The sequence below is a fragment of the Penicillium brevicompactum genome (assembly GCF_028827555.1).
Source record: "Penicillium brevicompactum strain IBT 35665 chromosome Unknown utg000003l_segment0_segment0, whole genome shotgun sequence".
In the NCBI taxonomy this organism is placed as follows: domain Eukaryota; kingdom Fungi; phylum Ascomycota; class Eurotiomycetes; order Eurotiales; family Aspergillaceae; genus Penicillium; species Penicillium brevicompactum.
The window spans coordinates 667,411-693,239 of record NW_026623206.1 but is presented as its reverse complement, the minus strand read 5'-3'; the positions used below and the strand labels follow the sequence as shown (position 1 = coordinate 693,239).

Below are 25,829 nucleotides of genomic sequence, written 5' to 3'. Positions count from 1 at the left end.
GAGGGAGCTGCGGAGTAGACTGGGCAAGTTCGGAATTGATTATGTCTGCTCCGTTTGGTCGTACGGCCTTGGCGCCTGAGGCGTCAGGCCGCCTATAAGCTACGAGCTATACGGAGTACACTCTACACCCATCCGCACCTATAATTCTACAGCTAATAAAATACAAACAACAGGCTGTTGACTACAATGCAATTCCCTTGCCGACCAATCCATGATAATAAAGAGTCAATTGGCTCATAATATGCATATCAATCGTTGTACTCCACAAAGACCTTGAGCCTGTTTATGCAAAGATCAAAGTAATCAAGAACACATTCTGCTGCGCAGCGAACGCTGCAAAAAGTAGGAAAGGACGCCATTGAATTGGCTGAGCCAATTTCTTTGTCAAAGCCGGGGATCCTTTTGTCGAAACACGACCAGTAGTAGGGCTGAATGGACGATCGGTTTCCGGTGAGAAGAACCGGTGAAATAGCATGGCGAAAGAAAAAGATGACAGTGGCCCTAGGAAAGAACTCGCGGAGAGTTGCTTCTTCCTGGGGGTTTGTCGTGTTGATACTGATTAGGATCCATGTCGAATCAACGAGTCGAGGATGCATTGGATCGATAAATGAAAAATCACACCCCTAGAAGATGAAACACGTGCAAATCTCTATGTCAAGGGAAATAAAAAACAATTTTTGTTGACCGGCACGCCGTAGCGGCAGGCCTCGAAAGAGAGATACTGCCAGGTTAAAGAAAAAACATGACCAGACGCCGGAACGTTTTGGAAACCTCCCATGACAAAGCAAGCAATAAACGATAAAGCAGGGAAAAAAAAGAAAATAAAACCCCGAGGCTTCATAAGAACCGAAAAAGCCAACCCTTGTTGCAGCAAGGTAGGGTTGATTGGGACTCTAGAAAAGTTGGCGAATATGCATGCAAAAACCGTTTGAACGAGAAAGAATGCGGGCCATGATGGATGAACGAACAGAAGAGGAGATGTGTCGCAAGAAAGAAAAAAGCAAATTGAGAAAGAGATGCGAAAGGGCTCAACGTGATAACTTTTCTTCGGGCGTCTTGCCGTGCTGGGTATTGAAATATTTGTTGACTTTTTTCTTGTTTTTTGTGCTCATGTTTCCACTGGCGAGGGCTTCATGGACCGTGTGCAAGACAATATGGTGATACTTTGGCCATTCCTGAGAAAGGTGAACCATGTCGTTTATCATCGGGGTAGGGATCAAGTCAGGACCAAGTAGAGTTGCCCGAAAGAATTCCATAAGCTCGTTGAACCTGGTGTCAACATGTCGTGTTAAAAGTTCATCAACGGCTGAACGCCTGAAATCACTGTACAAGTGGGAATCGCAATTTGGTGCCAAGCGTGATGACGAGGGTTCGTTATGCCGAGAGTTGTTGTAACGAGATCCCTTGCCCACCGATCCACCTCGGCTGCTGGAATATCCACCGCGAGAAACACTGAAAGATTTTGGAACATAAATGCGTGTATCTGTAAATGGACGACCCTGCCCCTGTGGATTGGGCCACGGGTGACTCGCTTGGACGGAAGATGCTGCCTGAAGATCATCAGAAGTACTGGCTCGACGTGAGAAGCAATCCTCGTCAAAGCTATCATCCGAGTCAGTTACCTTTCATTGACCCTAAAATTTTCCGAGTGAAGAACATACCTCATCGAGCCCACGCTTTTTTCCAAATCAGAGGGTAGGGACGGTTCGGATGGCAGGTCTAGTCTGCGCGCTGGATGGTTGTCAACATTTGAGTGGTCCCAGGGAAAGGGCGCGGACGACGCGGGATAATCTTCAGGGGAGATAGGGGATTCCATGGGGTATCCTACATTGGTGATCTCACTCGCCGCCGTGGGTGGCAGCGAGGGCATGAACTCTGGGGCGGTAGACGACAGGGATGTCTTGGCGCTACCGTTGGGGACAAACTGAGGAGCGGAGCCGTTGATGGCGCTTTCGGTGTGAGTGTTGACAGGGGTGTTCTCATCGGTCTTTCCAGTTGGGGCAGCTCCATCGTGCTGAGCGGCGGGCTCACGCTGGTCCAAGGGGAGGACCCACTGCTGCCATCTCTCTCTGGGGCGCAGGCGGTCAACACCATCCTCACCGGTTTGGTACTCAACGTTGCGCAGCTGGCGGGAGACGTGGCGGAGGAGCTCAAAGTCCTCGGTAAGAGACTTGACACGCTTGAAGCTGGCGAGGACGTGCAAGGGAACGAAGCCCTGGGAGTCCATCTGCTTGCGGAGGAACATATCCTTACACATGTTGTCGACCGAGAAGTAGTATTCCAATTGCATGGAGAGCAAGTTGAGAAGCGCGTATGGCTCCATGAAAGGCTGGTAGGGAACGGCGCTCATCGGGGCGGGGTTGACAGCTTGGTAGCCGTACATCGTATTGATGTCACCTGGGAAAGGATAAACACCATAAACATTTCCAGAGTTGGGCAAAGAGGGCGAACGGAGGGGCATACGGTTTCCTTGTTGAGATCCATTGGGGATAGCGTGCTGCTGCTGCTGGGCGCGCTGACGGTCATTGAAGCCGAAGGCCTTGTTGGCGGCAAAAGAGTTGTTGGGCATAGCAGGGTTGCCGAATTGGGCGTTCTGGCCACCGTAGTTAGAGTAAGGGCCACCGCGGCCGCGGTTGGTACGGCCTCCACGCTCGGAGCGGAACTCGCCGCGCTCGCGGTTGAATTCATTCAAGCCGGAGGGATCGGCAGACTTGGAGCCAGCCTCGAAGCGGCGGTCATTAGAGCGGGCTGCGGCCTGGGAGTCAACAGCCAGGTTTCCGCCCTTCTGGCGAGGCTCTTGGTTGCGGTTGAAGGCCTTGCCTTCGCGCTGGGAGCGAGGGATGTTCTCACCACCGTTCACCTGCTTACCATTGACATTCTCATCTCCGTTGCGGGCTCCACGGCCTCGCTCGGTGGCTTGGGTAGCCTTGCGCGCATCGGCTGCGGCACCGGTATCAGTGCTTGTGGAACGTCTTGACTGAGCAGGGAGAGAAGCAGCACGTCCAGTGCCAGACTCTTGGCGTCCTCGCTCTCCAGATGCCTGCTTTGTACCTTGAGCTGCCTGACCAGAGGCAGCTTTGTCAACACCGGCAGTGCCGTTGCCGTGGGCTCCACGGCCACCGTCACGGCCACCACGGGTGGCGCGTCTGCCTCCACGACCACCAGCGGATGGGAGGGGGGTGTTGAAGACAGCAGTGGGGACGTATGGAACAGGGGTCCACTTTTCCTTGCCATGGGGTCTGATGACCGGGCTCTTGTCAGTCTTCTCCTGGGTCTTTTTCTTCTCCTCGACAATCGCAACCTGGGGTGTGGGCCATGCGGTAGAATCCTCAACTGAGGGGACTAATAGGATAAGTTAGCTTTGAAACTCCAATTTCGCAGTATGTTCAAGCCCTCGGTATGTAGGCGTAGCGAGCATTGCCGGTATGACTGATGGACACTGAGAACATGGGTTGGGATTTCTTACCTGCATCACGTGCTTTTCCACCTTCGGTCTTCTTGCGCTCCTTGGTGCCTTCGGATGCGCCATCGGCGCCCTTCTTTTTGGTGGCCTTGGATGAGTCCTGCTGGCTCTCATCCGCGGTTGAGGCGACCTTGGTGGAAGCAGCCTTGTTGGGAGCAGCGGGCTTGGCAGGTACGGTCTTCTTGAGGTCCTGAGCCTCTCTGCGCTGCTGCCAAATGTTGACGGAGGGAAGGGGAGCGGCCTTCAGCTCCTTGGGGGGTGCGTCCTTCTCAGAATCGTCGGTCTTTTCAGTCGACTTCTCAGTGGCACCATCGGTCTTCTCAGTCTGCCCATCGGTGGAAGCCTGCTTCTCGGTGGCATCTGCGGTGCCATTCGCGGTATTTGATGAATCTTCATCCTTGTTCTTGCGCGCCTTGGATCCTGTGCGGACGTTCGGGCTGGATGTGCGGGAGTTCAACGCCTTGGACTTGGCAGCGTGCTTGCTGGTGACAGTGGTGAAGTCATCATCCTTCTCCTCCTCAACAACAACAGCCTTCTCAGTTTGTTGGGTGGGCTCGGATTCAGCGGGAGCTGGTGCGGTTTCCGTTGTGGTCTCAGTGGCGGTCTGCTCCACCGGTGGAGTCTCGATCTTCTCGGGCTCTGACGGGGTCTTGGATGGGGCCGGTGTCCCGGAGGTGCCCTTGGCAGCCTGTGCATACGAAAAAGTAGACATGTCGGATGGAGAGCTGATTGTAGCTCTGATCGTGACAGCGATGTGAAGAAAGATAGAAACAGAAGACAAAGAGTCGAGTCTGACTGCGGTTGCGAGTTAACGTGCGCAAATGACCGTTGTCGACTCCGGAGATCTCAATGTGCGCCGACTGGCGTGACGTCTCCTATGAGGGAACAAGAGGGAGTATTTCTACCGTCTTGAGACCCAAATTGAAGTGTAGCTTCCCGTCTTTCAGAGAGGCAGTGTCGGAGCGGGATTAAATCGCTTCGGCGAAACGGAGGGGTGTGTCGGTTTCTCGGAGGTGGAGGGAGGGATCAACCGTAGCTAACGTGCGCACAGATCAAAACCGTGTGTTGCCGTGGAAAAATTTCCCGCTACAAAAGCACCCGTCAATGTGCGCTAATCAAGAGGTTGAACAGCGTTCGTGTAAGCCGGGATGCACGGAAATCCAAGCGGGTTGCAAAAGCTGAAAATACGAAGCGATTCGCAGTGTCCTCTCGAAGACAAAGAGGTATCGCAAATCAAGGAAGACGGAAGAGAAAGGTGAGCGCGAGAGAAGAAGGGAAAACAGCCCGATGCGGAGGGGTGGAAGAGAGAAAGTCAAGAACACAAAATTATTTGGTTCAGGGCAGAACTGGTAGCGGGGTTTTTTCTTTACACGTAATTAATAGGCCCTGTTGGTTTGATTTTTTTACTATTTAGTATTGGTTGCCATTTTCACCTTCAGCTAGATCTCTCTTTTTTATTTGCTTTTTTATTCACCTGGTTTACTCTGGTCCCCTTGGAATGGACTTGTCCAACAACCCAAAATTATAAGCAATTGGGCTGAGTGTGCTCCAAATGAGGCATATTACGGAGGTACCTCTGGGATACATACCTTACCTTGCATCCTTACCTACAATCTTGGGTATCTTAAGCTGAGCTGTACTAAAACTTGATCATTCCTACAGTCATTGTACTTCCTAGCTTATGAGTCCCCAGCATACCCTGCGTGAATTCTTTCAAAGTCCACAATTGAGTACCTTCTTTGCCGAGGTCATCTCGGTCTCTACTCCGTAACCAGTACTTTATTCACCTTGGTGGAAATATACACAAAAAAAAAAAAAAAAAAAAAATAGAATAGTCTCTTTCTTATATCTATAAAAGATAGGACAATTTAAAGTAGCTGTCAAGTGGCAATAGTTCAGAGTTCTGAGGTCTAAAGCCTCTAATTCCAGCCAATTGGATAACACCAACTATGACTTTGTTCTTCTAAACCTTCAGCTCTACTCCTTATAGCTGGACAAATTGAAGCTCCTACATTGGATAGCAACAATTCCACTGGTTGAGATACAGTATCTCACGCCGGCATACGGCGGCATACAGCTTACACAGTCCCATTCGCCGGGTCATCGTGAGAAAGGGAAAAAATTACATCTGAATATCGCGGGGTCCACCGGAGCCCCTCCGGCCATTGGCGCACAATGAAATATCCGATCAAAAGTCGAGTCTTCGTATGACCAGGGCTTTACCTTGCGATAATGTAGCACCAATCTCACACCTATACATTCTTCCCGTTGAAGCGTACCGTGGCTTTGTAACCATGTTATTCAAGGGTCTTCAGGGCTTAAGTTCGGCCGCTAAATGTTCGGATATGTGAACCGGCTACGGGGTACGGAGTAAAGGTAATATAATACATTGTGTTTCTTGGGGGTATTCAAATACTACATATTACAGATTGTTGCCCTGCAATATGCGGGAAGAACAACAAAAATTACCCAGCACTGCCTTTGCTAATTATTGTGCGACGTAAGAATGTGATATTGTACACCGTGCGCACGTGAGCAGGCTACCAAGGTGTTACTTGGATACTTACATGCACTCTACCTCATTTCGATGAATTAATACAACTCATTCCGCTCCAATATCCCAATTGAATCAACTAATTTCATTAATTTCACTCTTCCCTCCCAGTGAAAAGTTGTGCTTTCGGCAGAGATTAGGGCTGAGGGCACGCGGAAACCATCGGAATGGGTGTGGGTATGTAATCATAATACGCGTGTATTACCCTGGCGACAGGGTTATGCCTCAGGTGTCGCTTGATCTATAAAAATTACCATATGAACTCCGCTCTAATAGGAAGTGAGCTATCATTGTCCAGCTGAAAACACCATTCGCCATCCCCCTTTTTTTTTGTCCCGTCACCAGTGACGTACACTGACTAAGACCTGTTCACGCGCATCGAGATCGATCGACCCCAGTGGACCAGTCACCAACCCCAATCGCATGAGAACCTGCCAGACCAACTTGCGTTTGAGATTCTCGCGCACAGATATTTTCTCCAAGGCGTCGTGGCCATTGAAATATTTGAGGAACACCGGCCAGTATTTCTTATGTATGGCCTGGATATCGTTAGGTGTAATGTCTGGGCTGGCATTTTCCTCATCCTGGTCAGTCTTGGGGTTGTCTGGGAATCGGCGGACAATCTCATCAAGCCAACGAGACTCCAGGGGAGATGCCCTGTGTGGAGATAGAATGAAAGAAGACAGCCGGAGAGCGGTCGAGCGGTCAAGGAGCTTGTGGGAGAATCGGAGTTGCGCGTGCGGGTCGACTCGGCCGGGCATGGGTGTTTCTTCTCCGCTGCCGTGGCTTGCAAGGGAAGATGACGAGGAAGAGTGCGTGTCGCCGAGTTCCTCGTCGTCACTATCTTCGTCGACCGAGAGGGAGTTCGAGACACCTTTAGCCAGATAACGGTCGACCTCTTCCTTTCGTAAAGCCATCTCCACGGCCATCTTAACTTCTGGTGAGACTTTGATGCGAGCAAAGGTACGAAGCTGGGTTACCCAGCCACCACGTAATAGCCATGCCAGAATGGTGAAGTATATCTCCTTGTGGTCCTTGCTGGGGATAAAGTTACTGTACGGCCGCGGAGTGCCACTGAGAGTAGACAGCATCTTCGGCAGACTCGGATATGTTGGGAACGCTGTCTGGTAAGCAACGGTGGCTATCTCCAGCTTACTCAGATCGCAGTTCGGAGAAACAATGTATGTATCTCTCTGGTGGATGGGAGGAATGGCCCGAGCGCGTCGCCAATACACAAGATGGCTTGAGAGCATCTGGATGTGCGAGAGGGGAATCCCCGAAGACACTGAGATCTGCGCAAATGACTTGGTTGGTTTAGAGCATCGGATGTAGTGCGCAAGTGCGGGTGCTAGCGCTCCACCAGAGGCTTCGACATCTTTGATGATGGCAGCTTCGCTGTCCAGCAAGAGCAAAGCAAAGTGCTTTGCTAGGACTTGATGGGGATTGTTGTTCTCGTCGATCCCGGGATCGTCAGCCGGGGTGGCACTGTCTGCTGTTGTCAGCCATAGACCCGGGTATGATTTGTCCATGGGGCCAGCAAGGCATGGGGTAGAGGTCAGTGGTGGGATCTGGAGGGAGATCGAGACATCGGGGCTCAGCGACACAGATGCGATTTTGGATGCCGATATGCTGCTGTACACTGTGTAGATTGCGCGGGCCAGTGAGGATTGGGAGATCAGTTCAGAGTACAAATTGTGAGTCGACGTCTTGGTCTCCCTGGCTCTTCTTCTGACTTGTAAGATGTGCTGGGACTCTTTCCACACATAGTCGGTGCGAGCTTGCTCCCATTTGAGAGCTTTGGCAAACTTCTTGATGATATTATCGTATATCTCCTTGACGCGCATTGAGTATTCCAACAAAGGCGGATCGACGACGAAAACCACATTGAACATCGTCATATGATCCTTGTCTTCGGGGTCAAAGGCATCATCGGGTTTGCCAGGTCTCCCACTGGTCGACCCACGTTTGCTCTCTGTGGGCGATATCACGGAGTCCGCAATGGAAGCAACACTAGCACCCAAGTCTGGAGACATCACGAAGCGTTCATCCTTCTGACCGTCCTCGGGGTTCTCATTGTGACCCAGCTCGCCCCCATCCCAATCGGCGCGGGGCTTCTTTTTCTTCTTGCGTCGTTGCTTGCGCCATGAACCATCTTCTCGCACAAAGACAGGCCATCCAATGAGCGCGAGGTCGTTGATCCCGACCTCAAAGCGCCGCTTGTGCCACGAGCGTGAAGGACTTAGCAGTTTTTCCCATACACTTCCAGGCACCCCTAGGAGTGACTCCCAAGGCGGTCTAGAGCTTCCGGGGCCATCATCGGGTAGATCAGATGTTGCTCCGTCCTCCTCAGGGTCGGAGCCCGCACCGCCGCGTTTGCGCATTGACGAACCGCGGCCGGAGCCTAGCGAGCCAGGTCGCTGGGTGTCGCCGGCCGCAGGAGAGGTAGCATTTGACAACAGCTCGTCAAGGGCGAAATTGCTCGCGCGACGGCCAGCCAGTATAGAGCTTGCACCATTGCCATGACTAGCGGCCAGGTTCTGATTCTGATTCTGACTTTGACTTTGTGGTTCACGTTCCTCCTCGTCCTCGTCGGAGCTCGGTCCACTATCGTCACTCGAGCTTGAATCCGTGTTCTTGGAGCCTTGTCGAGTGCGAGTGCGGGAGGTGCGGCGACCGCCCTTGGTCGTGGCTTTGAAACGGTTCTCGCTGAGGGGGTTCGGAGGGTAGTGGAAGACCAAGCGCGGGCCTGTACGCGAACGTACTATGAGAATGATTGCCACGAGGCATGGATCTGGAGGCCGTGCGATTGACGACATTTGGCGTCCTGGTACCCCCCGTGAAGGAGTTGGAGATCGTCAAATGTGGCTGGGCGGAAGTTTCCCCGCATGGGGCGAGAGCGCAACGGGTACGGAGGACGGAAAGTAGTAATGCGATGCCACCGCTCACACATACCAAAGTTTACAACCAGTTGAGAGTTCATTTATCTGCTAGGGTTCTAGAATTCAAATACATATATGTACAACGCCTTCAATAATGCCAGCACTACCCGGGGTTCATGGACTCGCACCACTCTTCCCTTCCATATCATACAATATCATGCAACGTCTCATCCGCCAATCCTTTATCACTTCTTGGTTTCCGTTTGATTCGTATTGGTGGCTGGTGGGGCGGAATTCTGGTCTTTCCCCTCGTCGCCTTTGAACACTAAGCCCAAGTTATCGAAGCTATCTGGCGCCATGAGGTTCCTAAGTTGCAGAGACACAATCAGCAATTCGTTCCGCCAGTACTGACTAGGTGGAATCTAGATCCACGCAAACAGATCCGATCCCTCTATGGGGCAGGTCAACGTACTTGTCCATTCGACAGGCGAGATAATCCTTGGCCAATTTGCGACACGCCTCGTCGTTGGTGCCTCTGTTGAGCTTGATACACTTCAAGTATCCCGAAATAATGTGCTTGCATTCTCCTGTATAATCCAACGTCGTAGTCAGTCCACTGTTCGCGCACGTATTCCCGGGGTTCTCGTTTCTCGGATCAGCGCGGTGCATCTGCATCTGCAAATCGGCATACCTTCGTGGTCAAGGGGAAAGCTACCACGCTCAGGCCTGTGATCAAGATTGTAGATTAGCAGCAATTCCAAGCCAAATTTCCATATCCACTCGGTCAATGGTGTGGTGAATGCGAAAAGGTGAAGGGTTCGGCTCCGACTCACGGCGTGGGCTTGTAGTTCACTGAACCACCTCCGGGAGCTCCGAAACTCATTCTGAAAGGTTCGGGGTGTCTGTGAGCTTGAGTTATCGATTGAGCAAAGATCTGCTTTGTGCTGAGAAAGTAGCGCGATGCGTGAATGTCGGCGAGATCGAACCTCCGGGATGCAAACAAGACAAAATATGCAAACACCTCTTCGGCCAATGAAAGGTGCAAGATCACGTCGATGATGTGTCGCGGATACGGAACAAAGGGCAAACAGGACTTGGTACCTTTAATCGTGAGATTAATATTGGATGAAGATTATGCAGATGTCCATTTCAAGTGAGTCAATTACGTATATTGTTTGCATGGTGATTCTATAGGTGTGTTCGCCTTCCCGCCTCAAAACCTTGGAACTATATATCGACCTCAATCCCAGTGACATTCGCATTCAACTCCAACTTTGAAACTTGGTCGAGGCCAACAATATCTGTACCCTGTAAACCGATATTGATCACCGAGCTTAGAACGGTATTATCAAAATCTCGCCGTCATGCCGATGTAAGTCAGAACCTTGGAACAACCCACTTCCCCCAATCAATACTGATGGAGTGACCAGGAAATTGGAAGGAAGCTGCCAATGCGGCGGTGTTGAGTTCACCTTGGACTCCCAAACTCCGGTCCCATACCAGCTATGCGCGTGCAGCATCTGTCGCAAAGTTGGCGGACACCTCGGGAGCGTGAACTTGGGTGGCATGGCTGACAGCCTCAACATCATCAAGGGAAAAGACATCATTAAGTACGAAACGCTAGCCCCCACCTGGGCAGCGACACCTGGGCACACGATTTGATTGAGATGAGCTGATCGTATGGATAGGAAATACTGTGCGATCAAAGACCGCGGCACTCCGAATGAAGAGCTTTGTTCCTCTGAGAGAAACTTTTGCTCAAACTGCAGTACCATGCTCTGGGTGTGGGATCACCACTGGCCTGAGTTAATCCACCCATTTGCATCAGCGATTGACACAGAACTACCAGTTCCAGATGAGATGGTATGCATCATGGAAAGCTCGAAGCCGGCATGGGCACGATGGCCCGAAGGCAAGAAAAGTGTGCATACGGTGTATGGCGGGGACAGCCTTGAAGAGTGGCACAAGAGACACGGATTTTTTGTCGAGTAGCCTTGAATTTGAAGTCGAGAAATGGCTACTAAAGAACCTATGGAAAATAAAGTCTACGACTACGAAGTGCAATACTAAGTAAAGAAAAAGGTGCAAGAAATTTCATCATATTCATTGATTCGTACTGTGGACGATGGTCTCCTGTATTGCTTGTTAGCAAAAGTTCATTCCTCTGGTGAATTGGAACCAAGGGGAGTGAACTCACGGTCAACGAGCCAAACAGCATCCTCAGTGAGGTTCCTATTGGGTTTCTTGTATGTCGAGTCAGCTATGGCATTCAAGCAATATGCAAGAGACAAAAGCAAAATCATGACATGGTAACTAAGTCAGGCTTGAAGTCAGTCAGCAAAGTTGAAAAAGATCTCGTCAATGGCAAGAGCATACCTCATTAAATCAGATTTTTGTATAAATGTTCATTCCCGGACCGAAGTCCAGGTCAAACAGTGTGAATAACACATTCATCATATAAAATTGACCATGTTGAAGAAAGACAGCGAGATGAGAGATAAATTACCTGCAATGCCTGTTAGAAAAACCGTTTTCAACTTGTCAATGTGACATGAAGCAGTTGTGAAAAGGGCAAGCAGTGGTTCAGGTGACGAATTCTCAACAAGTACTCCACCTCGCATACACCCACAGAGTTTGTACGCTCTGTTTTTCTAGGGGTGCATGAAAGACAGGTACATTTATGTCCGCCCGTTCGTTCAAGATTTCTTCATGCAAGACAAGAGCCGCAATGGAATGATAGGAATAGTTGTGTTTGGATTTACCTGAACGAGAGATTGTTAGTTCAAAATTCGTTCAAATGATGCCTTGATAAAGTGAAAAGGTTGTTGTGTTGGGTCAGACAAGGCTGAAACTTAAAAATATGACAGATTCAACATGGATCTTCTGCTTGAGGAATGCCTTTGCATGTCTAGAATGTAATCATCCCCAGGGAAGGTTGGGATTGCGAGAGAAAGAAAGAAAAAAGTCACTCTTACCTTTTAGAGAAGAAAGCATAGTGTCCCGATATCTAGATCGGGCCTGAGGGGGAAGCGAGGACATGTGCCATCATCAGACACAGTCCATGCTGAGAAGAAAAACAAAGAAAGGAGGAGCTCATAGCTCTGATCCAGAAAATTGCAAGCATGAGAGAGGAAGAGAAAAAATTTGCGGGTGGAGCTCGCTATATAAACCAAGGCGGTAAGATACGGTGATCGGAGCGGACCTTTAATGCTGTTTGCCTTGGCATCAAACATCCCAAAGCCTCCACCCCATCCGAACTTTGGAAGTGTGCTCAGATCGACAAGATTGATTCAATGAGCCAGGATTCAAAGACATATTACGAAGATTTATGAAAAACCCCAAGGAAAAACATGTATACAATGTCCTTATTGGTGCCTGAGCCACACTGCCATGCACACAGTTCTTTGCACACGAACAGTGGTTTTACTTCCACCTGATTCGACATTGAACCCCGGCTCGAATGCCATGAGAAATTTCATCGTAGAGAATGTCGGATCAGGGGGTTGTTACAATTCCTACATGTTTGCGACGCTGCTCAATGGTGAGCCAGTTGGGCTGATACCCAGGGCTATCCGTGCTTTCTCATGCGGTGTCAAAAACCACAAACAGAATCGAGCCAATGCCCTATGATACTCAGAGCAATTCCCTGCGACATGTTTCTAGCATGGAAGCTGGGAACAACCGCCCCAAGCAGAGGACATGGACGTGGACATATCATCTGGGCACGCGGCATCGTCCGTCTTGCGGAGCTACACAAGATGCCGGTGACAAACCTTACAAGGTCGCTGGCGAGGAATTGGTACTCGCCATGCGCAAGATCAATACCGCTACTGAAAACGTGCTTTTGCTGTCCATAATTGCAGGATCCATAGCTTTACTCTCGTATAACCTTTGCTTCGCCCATCGCAGCATGCAAGCAATGTGTATAATCAGATCAATCTATACCATCAGGGAGTCTTGAAGACCTCACCACCGCGTCATTCAATACGAGCTTCAAGTTACTGGCTCCATGAACCATATGCATCCGTCATACTGACGTGCAAATTCGATCTCCCAGCCCAAACCAGACCGCGATCAGGCAACTTAGAGACAATAAACCTGCAGACTTCAATCACGATCGCAATATTCGAAATATGCCAACAAAGTTTAATCTCAACACTGGCGCAGAGATACCGGCCATTGGTTTTGGTACCTGGCAAGACGCGGGTGAACAAGAGGATGCCGTAGCAGAGGCGATCAAGGCGGGATATCGTCACATCGACACTGCGCGTGTGTAAGTATGCCACGGCAGATTATAATTACAAGAGATATGTTTGGTTTGCAGAGCTAATCGACCAAAGGTACGGCACGGAGAAAGCCGTGGGAAAAGGAGTCAGGAAGAGTGGTATCCCGCGCCAGGATCTCTTCATCACGACCAAGCTCTGGAACAACAAGCATCATCCAGATGATGTAGAGCAGGCAATGCAGCAGTCTCTCAATGATCTAGGGATGACATATGTGGACTTGTACCTCGTGCATTGGCCAGTAGCCTGGAAACGAGGCGAGGAGCTCTTCCCAAAGCAGAATGGTCAGCCCGTGATGGAGAATATCGACATCATCGATGTATGCTGCTGTATTATTCCTGCGAGAATGGGCTAAAGTTAACATGTCAACAGACTTGGAAAGCCATGGAACTGCTTCTCAAGAATGGGAAAGCCAGAGCGATCGGCGTCTCAAACTTTGACAAGGCCGAGATGGAGCGTCTGATCAAGAACAGCTCGATTGTTCCCGCAGTGCACCAGATGGAGTGTCACCCTTGGCTGCAACAGCTTGAGTTCACAAAGTGGCATCGGGATAATGGCATCCACATCACACACTATTCGCCATTTGGAAACCAGAACACTTTCTATGGGGAGAAAGGAGGAGCCGCGAAGCTAATTGATGAGCCTGTATTGGCGCAGATCGGTGAGCCATACAACAAAACAGCCGCTCAGGTTGCTCTTGGTAAGTCGGTATCACTCCAGATATTCCACACTTGGTACTAAGTGGTTGGTTGCGTGGCAGCCTGGGGAGTCTCGCAGGGCCATTCTGTTTTGCCAAAGTCGAAGACGCCCTCGAGAATAAGAACTAATCTACAAGGAGACTTCAAGCTAGGCCCAGAAGATATGAAGAAGATCGAGAAGATCAACAAGAAGATTCGGTTCAACGATAGCAGTGGGGAGTTTGGGAGGGTGTTTTTCACTGGTTTGGAGGGCAAGATTTGATGACAGCTCGAGTCAACTGTACCACTTTTGATAGCATAGATCGAGAAAATCACTCGAATGAATATTTTCTTGCGTTGGACAACCATATTTGGTGTTGCGAGTCATTGCGAGTCGTCCACCGTAATGGAATGCGTCAAGGAGATGGGTGACGTCACTTGAGAGTAGACATCACAGGAGTGCTTGTACTTGTTTCCTGCAGCAACCTTTTACCACATATTATATCAATTGTGACATTTTAGCATGTCTCATACAGCAGGATTTGCCTTGGTGACTCCTGCATCAAGAGGACTGGGCTTTGCCTTTGCACAGCAACTTCTGGCACGCACCGATCTCCCTGTGATAGCAACAGCTCGCAAAGATTGTGGAGAGATCCAGGAGAAATTGCTGTCAAGCGATGGGGTGCCCCAGAATTCAGAAAAGAGATTACGTGTTCTCAAGGTCGATGTCACAGGTAAAGCAGCCCATGCCCTGAGTCGACATGCAAGACATCCCAGACAGGATAGAACTGACCGGGCACGCAGATGAATCCACGATATCCGCAATGGCGGACACCATCAAGCAGGGGTACCCAGACACACCCCTGAGGCTGGGCTTGACAATCCCTGGCACTCTGCATGTGGAGAAATCACCCAGTCAAATTGATTCTGCCAACGCACTGGACAGTTTCAAAGTCAACTCCCTTGGTCCATTGCTTCTCATGAAACACCTGTCGCAATTTGTCCCACTCAAGACTGCACCGGCGTTTGCAACGCAGTCCGATACAACAGACTCCCGAAACCCCTTGCCACTGCCATCACATGCCATCTATGCCATGATGGCAGCTCGCGTGGGCTCGATCTCCGACAACGCTGCGGGCGGGTGGTATTCATACCGCGCGAGTAAAGCAGCGGTGTTCCAGTTGGCCAAATCATATGATCTATACCTGCGGACAAAAAGTGCGGAGAGGGCGATTGCAGTGGCGCTGCATCCGGGGACTGTTCGGACGGAGTTCACGAAGGATTTCTGGGGAGGAAGGGATATGCTGGAGCCGGCCGACGCAGCTGGAAGGTTACTGGAAGTTCTCGTCGGGTTCTCGTCGGGGGCGAAGGAAGGGAGAGGACGGTGTTGGGACTGGAAGGGCGAGGAGGTTTTGCCTTGAGAATAGAGACTAGATGGTCAGCAGCTCGGGATGAACATGACTTTGGGACTAGACCACACAATGAAGAGAAAATACCGATGGCGGTTGGGAGAATTGGAAATCAGAGGCGATGTGAAATTTGTTGATATACTTGTAATGCACGCAAAATTGATCAAGACATCATAGATAAAGATAACACCCGAGACAAGAGACTTCGACAAGAACAGGCTCAAACATTCCAAAAAACCAGAGAGAATCCGATACAGTGTCGTATGAAGTCTTCAGCGTACACCGAGAACCATTTGCATGGCCCTCAACGGACGCTGAAGAGGCCATAGAACAGTGGATCCGAGAATCTCACCTGGCTCTCAACAAAGAAAAAAAAGCAACAAAGCAAAAAAAAAAAAAGACAATTCTCCCTGAGCCTCTTGCGAGGACGGCAGAAAAGACGCATAGGGGCTGCACCAAGACCGCAAGATCAAGGCACGCCGTCGCACATGCGATTTTCCGATGTTTCCGATGTTTCCACTGTACGGGTATTGGAATTCAGCGGCTTGTGAGGGGCTGACGCGCTCACCCTCATCTGCCTGCCAAATCCAACAGAGCGCGACTCTCGTATACGATGACGATTGCGGACTGGAGGGGCTGACGCGCTCACCCTCATCGGCCGGACCAACCAACAGAGCGTAAAATTCGTAATCTTCTTGGTAGACGAACTGAACTTACACAATGAGCGATGGAGGTCCGCCAGCGATTCCTTGTGAAGAAGCGAATGGACACTTCCTCGGATTCAGCTGTTTTCCAACAAAACGCGATCTAATCGGCAGTTGTCCAACTACACTAATCTCGATGGCAATGGAGGGTTGCAAACGATTTTCTACAGGTAGGATTTCTCCAGACGTTCCTGTGGTCTCTCGCTGCATGCTCAACAAAGCACAAACTCTTGGCAGATGGAACTGCACTGACTCTGATGGCGATGGAGATCTGCAAACGATTGTCGACAGGTAGGATTGCTCCAGACGTTCCTGTGGTATATCGCTGCGTCCTCAACAAAGCACTAAACGCTTGGCAGATGAAACTGCACTACTCCGTGACTCTAGGGGCGACGATGGGTGGTCAAGGATACCAGTTTCACAGAAGGGGGTCGTCCTCGCTTCCTCTTGGCCCTCTCGCTTTCCCAATCAAATCGCAATACGTGGCTGCAGGTACGTGATCCTCAGACAAGCGCCCTTTCATCTCAAGAGTTATCACCAGCCTGCATTCATACCTCGCAAGCGAGGCTGCCGTCACACGACTGGATCCATCAGGTTGCTCGTTGGAGACAGAGCCTGGTTCGTCGGTACCTGAGCGGAATGAGGGTTCAATGGGATATCTTGGACTTTCGGATCACGACCAACATCAATGAATACCCGTCGGACTGATACAGCATGGAATATCAACCGGGTCAGGCACCAAGGATGTGGTACATTGCCGTGCAGCCAAATCGTAACCTCGCTAGAGGAATAACGTTTTCTCTCGTTTATCTGGTTTTCTGTCCACAGATGTGACGGGCGAACAATGTTCAAGCCTTGGTACGTCTAACACAACTGGGAGACTCTTTGATGCAATTCGCCCGCCAAGACGCAGCGGGGGAAAGGGGGAGACTCGTTCACGACTATTTGTTCCGTGCCATCATGTAGCAAGTCACAAGGACTGCTGTATGTTGGACGAAACTCCAGAATGGTGATGTCGGAGGTCTCTGAAAAGAAAGAAAGGGTTCAGGGGAGGTTGGGGTTTTTATGTGTGGTTCGGATCATTAGGCTTACCCGATCCGCCCACGGGTCGAAGTGAGGCCTTTTCTGTACTTGCATGATCGGCTGTTCAACAAAGCGCGTCCAACATTTCAAAGATTGAATTTGACGTGTCTGGTCCTTCCTTTGAGAGCTCTCATCATAACTTACACCGTCTTTCTAGTACGGAGTACAGCGAAAGTGACCTTTCTCAGGATCTGTGCTGAGTCTGGACTGGGACACCGCCAAGTCGACTGTTGCAATCGGGAAAGGTCATGTGATGAGATCAAATCAAATTTTATAGGGGCATTGAGGTTCTCCCCTGATTGCACTGCATGCACTTATTGGTTCAGCCGGAAAATTTTGGCCTAATGTAAAAGACGTAGCTTATCGAGTTACCCCGAACAATCTATATTGGAAGGTTACAGTGTCAAGGCAATCGTGATTTAGTATTGATGCTTTGGATCACACGGAGCCGGATAGGTTTGTTGGACTAGACGTGGTTCTTATGTAGCCTTGATCTGGAGTAACTGAGCACGGCATCTATTTAATAGTAAAAATGCCTCAAAGGCCTTTTAACACGAATGCATCCCTTTCACATTCAATTATGGTATAGCTATAGGCCTCTTACCGGTGTGCGCTAGTATCCCAACCTCGCTGACAGGATTGAAGAGTTCCAATTGAAACAGGGAATTATTTCTACCCAGGTGTACAATACGCCGCTGAAATGAATCTGGAGCCTAGCCCTCGGGAGTTCGTTGTACCATGTCTTAATTTTGACCTTGCACAAATCGAACGCAAGTGTCGTTCAACTTTTGTCGAAGCCTTGGTTACAGGGAACATTACTATCATCCACGTTTTTGTGGTCCGGCTAGCTGATCCTTTGCCTTGACTTCTAGATACCATATTGATGCCAAATTTCCAAGGTTGTTCTCAGATCCATGGATAGCGTAGAAATAAGATTCTCAACAAACCATTCAGCGCTCGTGTGGGGACGTGAGTTCTCCAGGGCTTATGGGGTGAACACAGTGTAGCGACTGATTCATCCATTGGCTTCGAAAACTCGGTACCTGGGGGAATGGTAATATGGTTATTTTTGGAACCAAGCGAGGGTCTTAACAAGCCAGCAGCATTCAAGTCGCACCTTAATTTTCATCGCAATCTTGTATATCTCTTGGCGCTCTCTAGCAGTATGTGTACACATGGACAGTCAGACAGTCACTTAGTTATCAGCCTTTCTGACGAAGCGCTCCAAAAGTGGTTATTCTTAGAGGAGATCTAAGATGTAAAATAAAATTGGTTTCGGAAATTACCCATGACGCAGGTGTATAGATTAAAAGACCCTTAATTTCGCGGTACAAACTTGGAAATGCATGGGGACCCGATGACGTCAGTCAGGTTAAACCGCGTTAAATTGATCTTCACATCCGCGCACTTCTGTTTACGGGTTTGTTGCATTCTGCTGAAAGTATGAGGTCCTTCACCACTTCAGCCTTTGTAAAGGCTTCGCTTTTCTCGGTTGCCTTGGCTTCCCCAGCTCCGACAGCTTTCGTTAATGTTGCACCCGCCGATCCTGTCGTCACAGCTTCGCCAGTTGAAAATTATCCGTCTCCGGTCGTTGCTCGAAACATTATAAGCGATGTTGAATCAGATGCCAACAATGTGCTCTCAGATCTTGGGTCGGGCCTGCCCTCATGGGTCGCATCTGGAGTGCCCAACTTCTTCCAGGGATTCCCAACTGGAGACGCAGTTGCGAGCTCCCTCGGACTGAATGATGATGACTTAGCAGCACTGCCAACCAACGTGTTGAATATTGACCCTTATGCCAATTGGACCAACTCGGGATGGAACGTACGTTTCCACGGAAATGTCTACAAACAACCCAACACCTCTGTTTCAACCCTCAACAAGCTTGCCGACGTCTTCCTGGTCAACACCAGTATCTCAGAGCTTCCCAAGTCCCAGGCTGACCAAGCTCGTAATCTCACTGCCGAGATTTTCATTGTTCAACAGCCCGAAGTCGCCGTCAACACGATTCACCTGGAACCTGCCGCGGGCCAGGGATCTAGCGGACAGCCTGGCGGTGGTGGATCGTCAAACACAACCGGTGGCGCACAAGACATCACTTTGCCTTACAACACTACTGTCGAGGGTGACTTTGATACTTTCTTGCCAATTGCTAGCAAGGGACTCACCGCAGGAAACGAAACTTCGGCGATCCAGAGACTGGACGTCCACGTCAAAAACGCAACCATTGGAAACAGCACGGCCTATCTTGTGCCCCCGACTGGTCTTACCATTGTTTCTGATATCGATGATATCTTGCGTGTGACCAAGATCTACGAGCCTGAGCAAGGGCTGCTTAATTCCTTCGCTCGTCCATTCACAGCATGGGAAAACATGCCAGACATTTACCGCAACTGGTCTACCAGCCTCCCTGACATGCATTTCCACTACCTCACCACGACCCCAGAGCAGATAACACGGAACTACATGGAGTTTATCTATGCCAACTTCCCCGGTGGCTCGTTCGACACACGCCCTCTCAACTTCAGCGATGTTTCTGCCACTCTGTCGATTCGCAAGTTCTTGCTGCAGAAAGTCTTCGAGACCTTCCCCGAGCGCAAGTTCATTTTGATTGCCGACACCAGCAACAGCGATGTCATGCGCGACTACCCTCAGATGGCGACCGAGTTCCCTGGCCAAGTCCAGTGTATCTGGCTTCGCAACACCAGCGCAACGGACACGGGTGACAAGTTCCCCTACGACACCTCCGGCTTCAAGTCTCTCAACCAGTCAAACTACATGTTCTTCTTGCATGCAGATGATTTGAGCAACTTGGATCTGGCAAAGGGAGAGTGTTACAACACTTCTATCCCCCAGAACGTGACTTTTAGTTACCAGGGACTGCCGGGCGGTGTTGGAACTAAGCCAACATCTGTAAATGGCTCTGCAAACCACACTGGCGCTGCTAGTGGAAATTTGAAGGAGTCTGCCGAGACCAAGAGCATCATGGCTTTGGTAGCGGCGTTGGCTACGGCCACTTTCATGTTCATGTAATGTCATATAGACACGATTAATGGTTTAACGCATACCCAGCAGTATTTATGAGCGCCTGCTGGCTCACAATGTTATTTTGATGCAACGATCTCTGATCTATGGTATGGTATGGAGGCTGAAGAGATCATCTCAAGTGCCACACTTATCAAAAAAACCTTGGAAATGTTATTTAGGTAGTAAGCATAACAAATGATAAACAGCAACTAAATAATCGTTTCCCGGCTGCGGCTGGGTAGCGCTCTATTATAAAACGAACATCGCTTCGCTTGTCAGAAAAACAGTGAAAGGACCGATTATATCACACGAAATCAACAAACACCCGCGACACAACCAAAGTTGCGCTTAAACTGCATCAATCTTGGGCTCAGAGCTCTGCTCCGACGAACCAAACTTGACAAAATCTCTTTGAAGCACAGCCGAAGTTCCCAAGCCCACGGTGACGACCATGGCAACGATCTCCTCCAAGACCGACATACACAAATAAACAGTATCGCTGCTGTTAATTTGGAACCGAGAAATGTCGCTGTAGTCACTGAGCGCGGAGTAGACGACACGAACCAAAACGAAGGGAATAGAAATGGCAACAGCGAGGAACAGCTTCTTTTGAAACACTCTCAGGTTATAGTGAGTTTGAAGCCAGAGCCAAATGGTCATAAGGACGAAGATCACAAAGACGGCGAGGAAAATGCCCATCGCAGCCATTGTGAGATTGTTCTTGTAATCTCCATTATCATCGGCTTCGCTAACACCCGCGATACCGAGGATGAGGCCAATGATGGTGACAATAGCAATCAGGTTTGACCCCCGACGAGGGATTCGCTCTTCCGTGTCACTACAAGAACAATTTAGGTTAGGATGAATGGGTCCCAATCATTGAAGTGGCTGATATCACTTACATTTGTCGTAGCACTCCAATGTAGGTCAAGAGTAGAGGCGCGATACCGATCAGCTCACAAACGTATGCGCCAATAATGATATTGCGAGATTTGTCGGTGATTGTCAACAATGTGCAGATGCTGCCAGCAATGCGGATGAGGGATAAAGTGGCAGGGTATCGCCAAATCCTGCTGCCGACTCTCCAGCCAGTTTTCTTCCAGATAAATAGAGATGCCGCAATGATGAAAGGAAAAACGATGAGCTGAAGGATAGCAATGCCATCTCTATAAGTGACAGATCCCATTGTTGGTGATGATTGAGTATACACGAAGTCGATTGGCGCCTGACAGAGAGGGAGATATGAACTTGGGCGAGGTATAAAAAAGATTCTCTGAAGAATGAGCTTCGTTTTCTTTGAGCTTGTCTTTGCAAGTTTGAGCTTTGGTAGTCAAGGAATCTGTCTTGGGACCTGGCAGCCTTTATATTGTCCAGTTCTTCTCCATCTAGTACAGTAGAGCTGTGTCAAAGTGCCCGACATGTTGTGTGTACATTGGTAGAACAACTCGTGTACTCAAATAGGATTAAACGTTTCTAAAAACACGAAAGAGCTTGATCTGCTCGAGAGTGAAGATCAGCACTTTTTTGCATAAGCTCGCGACAGCTGTTTGGCCGAGCATCTGGACTACCCCATTGGGACTAGCATGGCCCCCAAACAGCGTGCGTGCTTCGCCCAACTCCTCCCGCTACTTCTTCCTTCAGCCTCAGCCAAGCGATGATCGGAACTGCCGATGACAGATCCCAGTGGCCTATGATATCGAGGATACGCTGCCTTTCCACGCCCGGGATGATGTCACCTTGCATTTGACCACCCAACAGCGAGATGCCACGGCACAGCGTGCAGCGTGCGGGCCCTGGGGCCAAAACTCTCAGCCCCCAACAAGCCCCGCCAAGATGATTGTCTCAGCTGCAACAGTCTTGGAGCCGAGCTTGTTTCCTTTAACCTTTCATCATCTTGGCACATCAGCCCTACGGTTATTTGGTCATATCGTATGATACCTTCCTTGCTCGTTCTCTGGGCATCTCTTCTCTCTAGCTATAATGTCGCCTTGCAGTCAAACACGTCCCAGGGTCTCCAAAAGTTGCGCCAACTGCCGGGCTGTCAAGCGTCGAGTAGGTGACGTCCAGAATTAGAGCTTCCTTGTGGCGTCCTTGTTAATTTACGTGTCTCCGCAGTGCGATAAGCAGGTACCTCATTGTGGACAGTGCATCCGTACGCATGATGCATGCGCTGGGTACCGAGACGAATGGGACCTACACTTCCGCGACCAGACGAGTCAGACAATAACGCGAGTTAAAGAGAAAGAAGCGTCAGCCAAGGCTATCTCCACACCCCCACCGGTTCGCAGTCCAATCCCCAGCATTGACGACATTGGCGTCAGCTATTTTGTCAATAACTTTGTGGCTGGTGGACATTCCTCCGCTCGCGGGCATTTGAATTATGTTTCGACGATTTACCGCTCCAATGAGAGACACCCCACTTTGGTAGCCAGTATGGCTGCCGTTGGTCTCGTCGCGCTAGCGAATTCGGCTCAGCAGCCCGGGCTCGTCAGTCACGCACGGGCTAAATATTCGGAGGCCATTCAACAGGTCAATTTTGCTTTGATGTCTCCTACTGAGTCACTAAAGGATGATATCCTGATGTCGGTCATCTCCCTGGGGGTGTTTGAGAATGTGTCTAATTTCCCATCGTGGGCCCGCCATGTCCAAGGAGCTGCGGCGCTCGTCGTTGCTCGGGGCAAAAGCCAATTTACCAACACCGCGGCCATTCTGATGTTCAATCAAGTGCGTGCTGACATGGTGGTTGCCTGTATTCATGATCATAAACCGTTCCCAGAAGATTTGCGCGAGCTGCAAGAAGAAGCTGTGAAGCACACGGCTGCTTCTGGTGCCTTCTGGCTACTAGGGGTGCTGGCATCTCGACATGTCAATCTGCTCTGGAAGGTCCGACAAAATGACCCGCGAATCAATTGGACTGCTCTACTTGAAGAGGCCACGGCTCTTCAACTAGACTTCGAACGTCTTCTGGGGGCCCTTGCCATAGAAGAGCCCTACTCTACCATCCGAGAACCTGGCGCAGACCCAGAGATCATTTACAACGGTCGGTATGATCTTTACCCGTCCAGCTGGGCAATCAGGGTTTGGAACAACGCCAGGATGCTTCAAATGATAGTATGCAACATCATATACTTTCTCCTGACGAAGAGTCTGACCATGAACCTCACACCGGTCTTGCGGACGCATGCGACATTACGGCTACAGCAAACGTTGCAAATTCAATCCAAGCTAGAAAATGATATGCTGGCCACTGTTCCTCAGGCCCTGGGATACATCCCATCGAGTCCTCAGTCACATGTTGCCATTGGGCATTCCTCGCCGGCTAATGTATCCGGGAGCTATCTCCTAACCTGGTGTCTCTACACGGTCGGACAGTCCACGGTGGTTCAAAGTCCAACCCGCCAGTGGGTCATTCGTCGTATGCGAGAAATTGGACAGAATACGGGCATCTCTGTGGCATTGCAACTCCTCGAGGATATTGTCAAACTCGATGAGCTCCAGCAAGCAGTGAACGATGATAAATCAAGAGGGGTAGTAGATGTGTTGGACATTCGAGAGAAAGCAAGGAGGCTCCCTGAAGAGCAGTGGGCGTGACTTAGGCTTACTAAATACAGTAATTGAGTTAATCACAGCAGAAACTATGATACCGGTGAATCCGGGCCACAAAAGGGTTGGTTCCATTTTTGGCCCCATTGAGGATTTTTGTCTACCCGCTTAGCGTCAAAATAGTGCAATGAAGTGGAAAAATACCCCAAAGGCCAACCGCGCTCAAACCACGATGCACTTCAACGCAGAAGAAGGGAGTCCAAACCTCAAATTTGACATTGCTGCTCCGCGAGGATGGTCTTATGCCCTTGGCGACACCATCATCGGCAACGTGGTACGCCACAGCCCGATTGTCGCCTCCGAAGCCGAACTCACCGTGACGCTCTCCGGTCGGGTGAAGACCAAAGTCTGCCGGTACGAAAATTCTTCTGGGCCGCCCGGTAGCAGTGGTAGCAAAACAACATATCGCTCCGAATTCCAGCTGTTGGACTTGGCACCGGAGGTGGTGTACCAAGGACCTCTGCATTTGCCAGAGGGCAGTGACGAGACACTTAACTGGCCGTTCCAAGTGACGATTCCGACGCAGCCCGCTGAGCGGATTCGAAACAGCCTCCAGCATCCCCAACCCTTTCTTTCTGGATCATTCTATTCCAACCCAGACCAGGACGGGAGTCAGTGCAAAGTGGAATATTCACTCACCGCAATCTTGAGATACAAATTCGGTCGTGATCGCGAGCACAAAGCAATATGGCCCATCAACATCCGCCATATCGTGCCAGAGTGTCAAGACCGCTATGCCGTACGAGCTTGGAGATCCCAAAAATCACTCCGGAGCCAGCGTTTGCTCCCCGGGATGGACAATGCTAGCCTCTCCCTCAAACAAGGATTCAAGAAGTTCTTGCATACTTCCAGCGTACCAAAGCTCTTCTACGACGCGGAGATCACAATACCTTGCGTGATCCAACTTGACGACCCGCAGCCCCTCCCGGTCTCACTACAGATAGTTCCTTGTCGGGATCAAACAACCGAAATAATCAAGGACACACCTCAAGAGTTTAAAATTAACTGGATCAACTTGCTCATTCATCGGCATACGGAGCACAACGCACAGAAACATCACCCAGAACGGCTGCACGACAAACCCGTCGAGCATTCAGAGACAATGATGTTAGACACAGGCCTACAGAGACTCTCCCACAATATGGACTCCCCCTTGACGATATCCACGGGAAAGCTCAACGAGCCGGTTCATCTTGGAAACACGTTTCAACTTACATTTTCGCCCAAGGGGCTATCCTCTGGCACTAAACCTTTGACGCCGCTCGCTAAGATCTATCCTGAATTCAACACATACCGCATCAGCCACAAGAACTCTTTCGAATGGCAAGTCTGTGTCAGTGTGGCTGGAGAGACCAGGTTACACAAGATCATGACGGAGATCAGAGTTATTGACGCCGTTTGAACTTGATATGATACACGCCTGTTATTCTGCTACTGGGGCAGTTTATGCGATGATTGCTCTAAGTCGTTATATGTTCTTGAGACGAAAAGAAGCGTCGATCGATCGCTACGCCACAGCGAATGACAAGCGATCTGATCCTCTTCAGAAAAGTGCTGTGCTGGTCTAAGCGAAGTTTTGCAAAGCGTACAGCATGGCCAGCACGACGCAGTGACGATCTGTCGAATATGAATGGGAGTTGTATAGATCCTATCACAAGCCAATGGTCTTCCGAGTTCGAAGCTAAGAAGCTTATCATTTTCCGCCTGAGGTTGTTATGATTGACGTCATGGGGCCAAAAAGATTGACAACTCAGCCCTGCCCCCAAAAGCGGATTTGGTTGAGTTGATTGATTCGACTTTTCACGGTTTAAGATCAACCACAGCCCCAATCAGGAGTGGTAGACACCTCGTGTTTGAGGTCCAAGCTGACAAAGATCGACCTTCGATCTAACCGCATCTGGCGCAATGTAGCGCTGAGCCAATCAACTTGCGCTTGGCAGACGGAATGGCGCTGCGACTCGTTCTGCGGCTATGGGGGCGGTCCGTACAGCCATTTTAAGCTAGATTTTGGCTCAGCCTTAGCATCGCGTGAGAGGAAGTATATATTCCGGGTCAGTCCTCGATGCAGACTCAGACTACAACAACAATCCATTGCACTCTACATCAACCACAACCACACCAACTCTATCCTCTATCTTCACTTCTCT

At 49.9% G+C, this 25,829-nt stretch overlaps 10 protein-coding genes across 10 annotated transcripts; 6 read left to right on the top strand and 4 right to left on the bottom strand.

Annotated features, from left to right (window-relative positions):
• Nucleotides 1-1,028: 1,028 nt before the first annotated feature.
• On the bottom strand, nucleotides 1,029-4,175 carry N7506_004140 (La domain family; the record flags this gene model as incomplete). Its single annotated transcript, XM_056953435.1, has 3 exons — nucleotides 1,029-1,602; nucleotides 1,662-3,342; nucleotides 3,467-4,175. The coding sequence occupies 3 exons, from the start codon at nucleotides 4,173-4,175 to the stop codon at nucleotides 1,029-1,031; spliced, it is 2,964 nt and encodes a 987-aa protein (XP_056812324.1).
• Nucleotides 4,176-6,355: 2,180 nt separating this feature from the next.
• On the bottom strand, nucleotides 6,356-8,833 carry N7506_004139 (nitrogen permease regulator 3 family protein; the record flags this gene model as incomplete). The annotated part of the gene is made up of 1 exon (XM_056953434.1): nucleotides 6,356-8,833. The coding sequence occupies one exon, from the start codon at nucleotides 8,831-8,833 to the stop codon at nucleotides 6,356-6,358; it is 2,478 nt and encodes an 825-aa protein (XP_056812323.1).
• A 308-nt stretch (nucleotides 8,834-9,141) lies between these two features.
• On the bottom strand, nucleotides 9,142-9,779 carry N7506_004138 (coiled-coil-helix-coiled-coil-helix domain-containing protein; the record flags this gene model as incomplete). Its single annotated transcript, XM_056953433.1, has 4 exons — nucleotides 9,142-9,307; nucleotides 9,369-9,483; nucleotides 9,588-9,622; nucleotides 9,730-9,779. The coding sequence occupies 4 exons, from the start codon at nucleotides 9,777-9,779 to the stop codon at nucleotides 9,142-9,144; spliced, it is 366 nt and encodes a 121-aa protein (XP_056812322.1).
• A 481-nt stretch (nucleotides 9,780-10,260) lies between these two features.
• On the top strand, nucleotides 10,261-10,888 carry N7506_004137 (GFA family protein; the record flags this gene model as incomplete). The annotated part of the gene is made up of 3 exons (XM_056953432.1): nucleotides 10,261-10,268; nucleotides 10,327-10,506; nucleotides 10,585-10,888. 3 exons carry the CDS (start codon nucleotides 10,261-10,263, stop codon nucleotides 10,886-10,888), a joined length of 492 nt encoding a protein of 163 aa, XP_056812321.1.
• Nucleotides 10,889-13,029: 2,141 nt separating this feature from the next.
• Nucleotides 13,030-14,139, top strand: N7506_004136 (aldo/keto reductase; the record flags this gene model as incomplete). Its single annotated transcript, XM_056953431.1, has 4 exons — nucleotides 13,030-13,169; nucleotides 13,237-13,498; nucleotides 13,552-13,879; nucleotides 14,015-14,139. 4 exons carry the CDS (start codon nucleotides 13,030-13,032, stop codon nucleotides 14,137-14,139), a joined length of 855 nt encoding a protein of 284 aa, XP_056812320.1.
• Nucleotides 14,140-14,617: 478 nt separating this feature from the next.
• On the top strand, nucleotides 14,618-15,277 carry N7506_004135 (uncharacterized protein; the record flags this gene model as incomplete). The annotated part of the gene is made up of 1 exon (XM_056953430.1): nucleotides 14,618-15,277. One exon carries the CDS (start codon nucleotides 14,618-14,620, stop codon nucleotides 15,275-15,277), a length of 660 nt encoding a protein of 219 aa, XP_056812319.1.
• A 3,218-nt stretch (nucleotides 15,278-18,495) lies between these two features.
• On the top strand, nucleotides 18,496-20,085 carry N7506_004134 (phosphatidate phosphatase App1 family protein; the record flags this gene model as incomplete). The annotated part of the gene is made up of 1 exon (XM_056953429.1): nucleotides 18,496-20,085. The coding sequence occupies one exon, from the start codon at nucleotides 18,496-18,498 to the stop codon at nucleotides 20,083-20,085; it is 1,590 nt and encodes a 529-aa protein (XP_056812318.1).
• Nucleotides 20,086-20,427: 342 nt separating this feature from the next.
• On the bottom strand, nucleotides 20,428-21,265 carry N7506_004133 (uncharacterized protein; the record flags this gene model as incomplete). The annotated part of the gene is made up of 2 exons (XM_056953428.1): nucleotides 20,428-20,917; nucleotides 20,982-21,265. The coding sequence occupies 2 exons, from the start codon at nucleotides 21,263-21,265 to the stop codon at nucleotides 20,428-20,430; spliced, it is 774 nt and encodes a 257-aa protein (XP_056812317.1).
• Nucleotides 21,266-21,662: 397 nt separating this feature from the next.
• N7506_004132 (uncharacterized protein) lies at nucleotides 21,663-23,670 on the top strand (the record flags this gene model as incomplete). The annotated part of the gene is made up of 3 exons (XM_056953427.1): nucleotides 21,663-21,678; nucleotides 21,764-22,008; nucleotides 22,225-23,670. 3 exons carry the CDS (start codon nucleotides 21,663-21,665, stop codon nucleotides 23,668-23,670), a joined length of 1,707 nt encoding a protein of 568 aa, XP_056812316.1.
• Nucleotides 23,671-23,854: 184 nt separating this feature from the next.
• Nucleotides 23,855-25,084, top strand: N7506_004131 (uncharacterized protein; the record flags this gene model as incomplete). The annotated part of the gene is made up of 1 exon (XM_056953426.1): nucleotides 23,855-25,084. One exon carries the CDS (start codon nucleotides 23,855-23,857, stop codon nucleotides 25,082-25,084), a length of 1,230 nt encoding a protein of 409 aa, XP_056812315.1.
• Nucleotides 25,085-25,829: the final 745 nt, after the last annotated feature.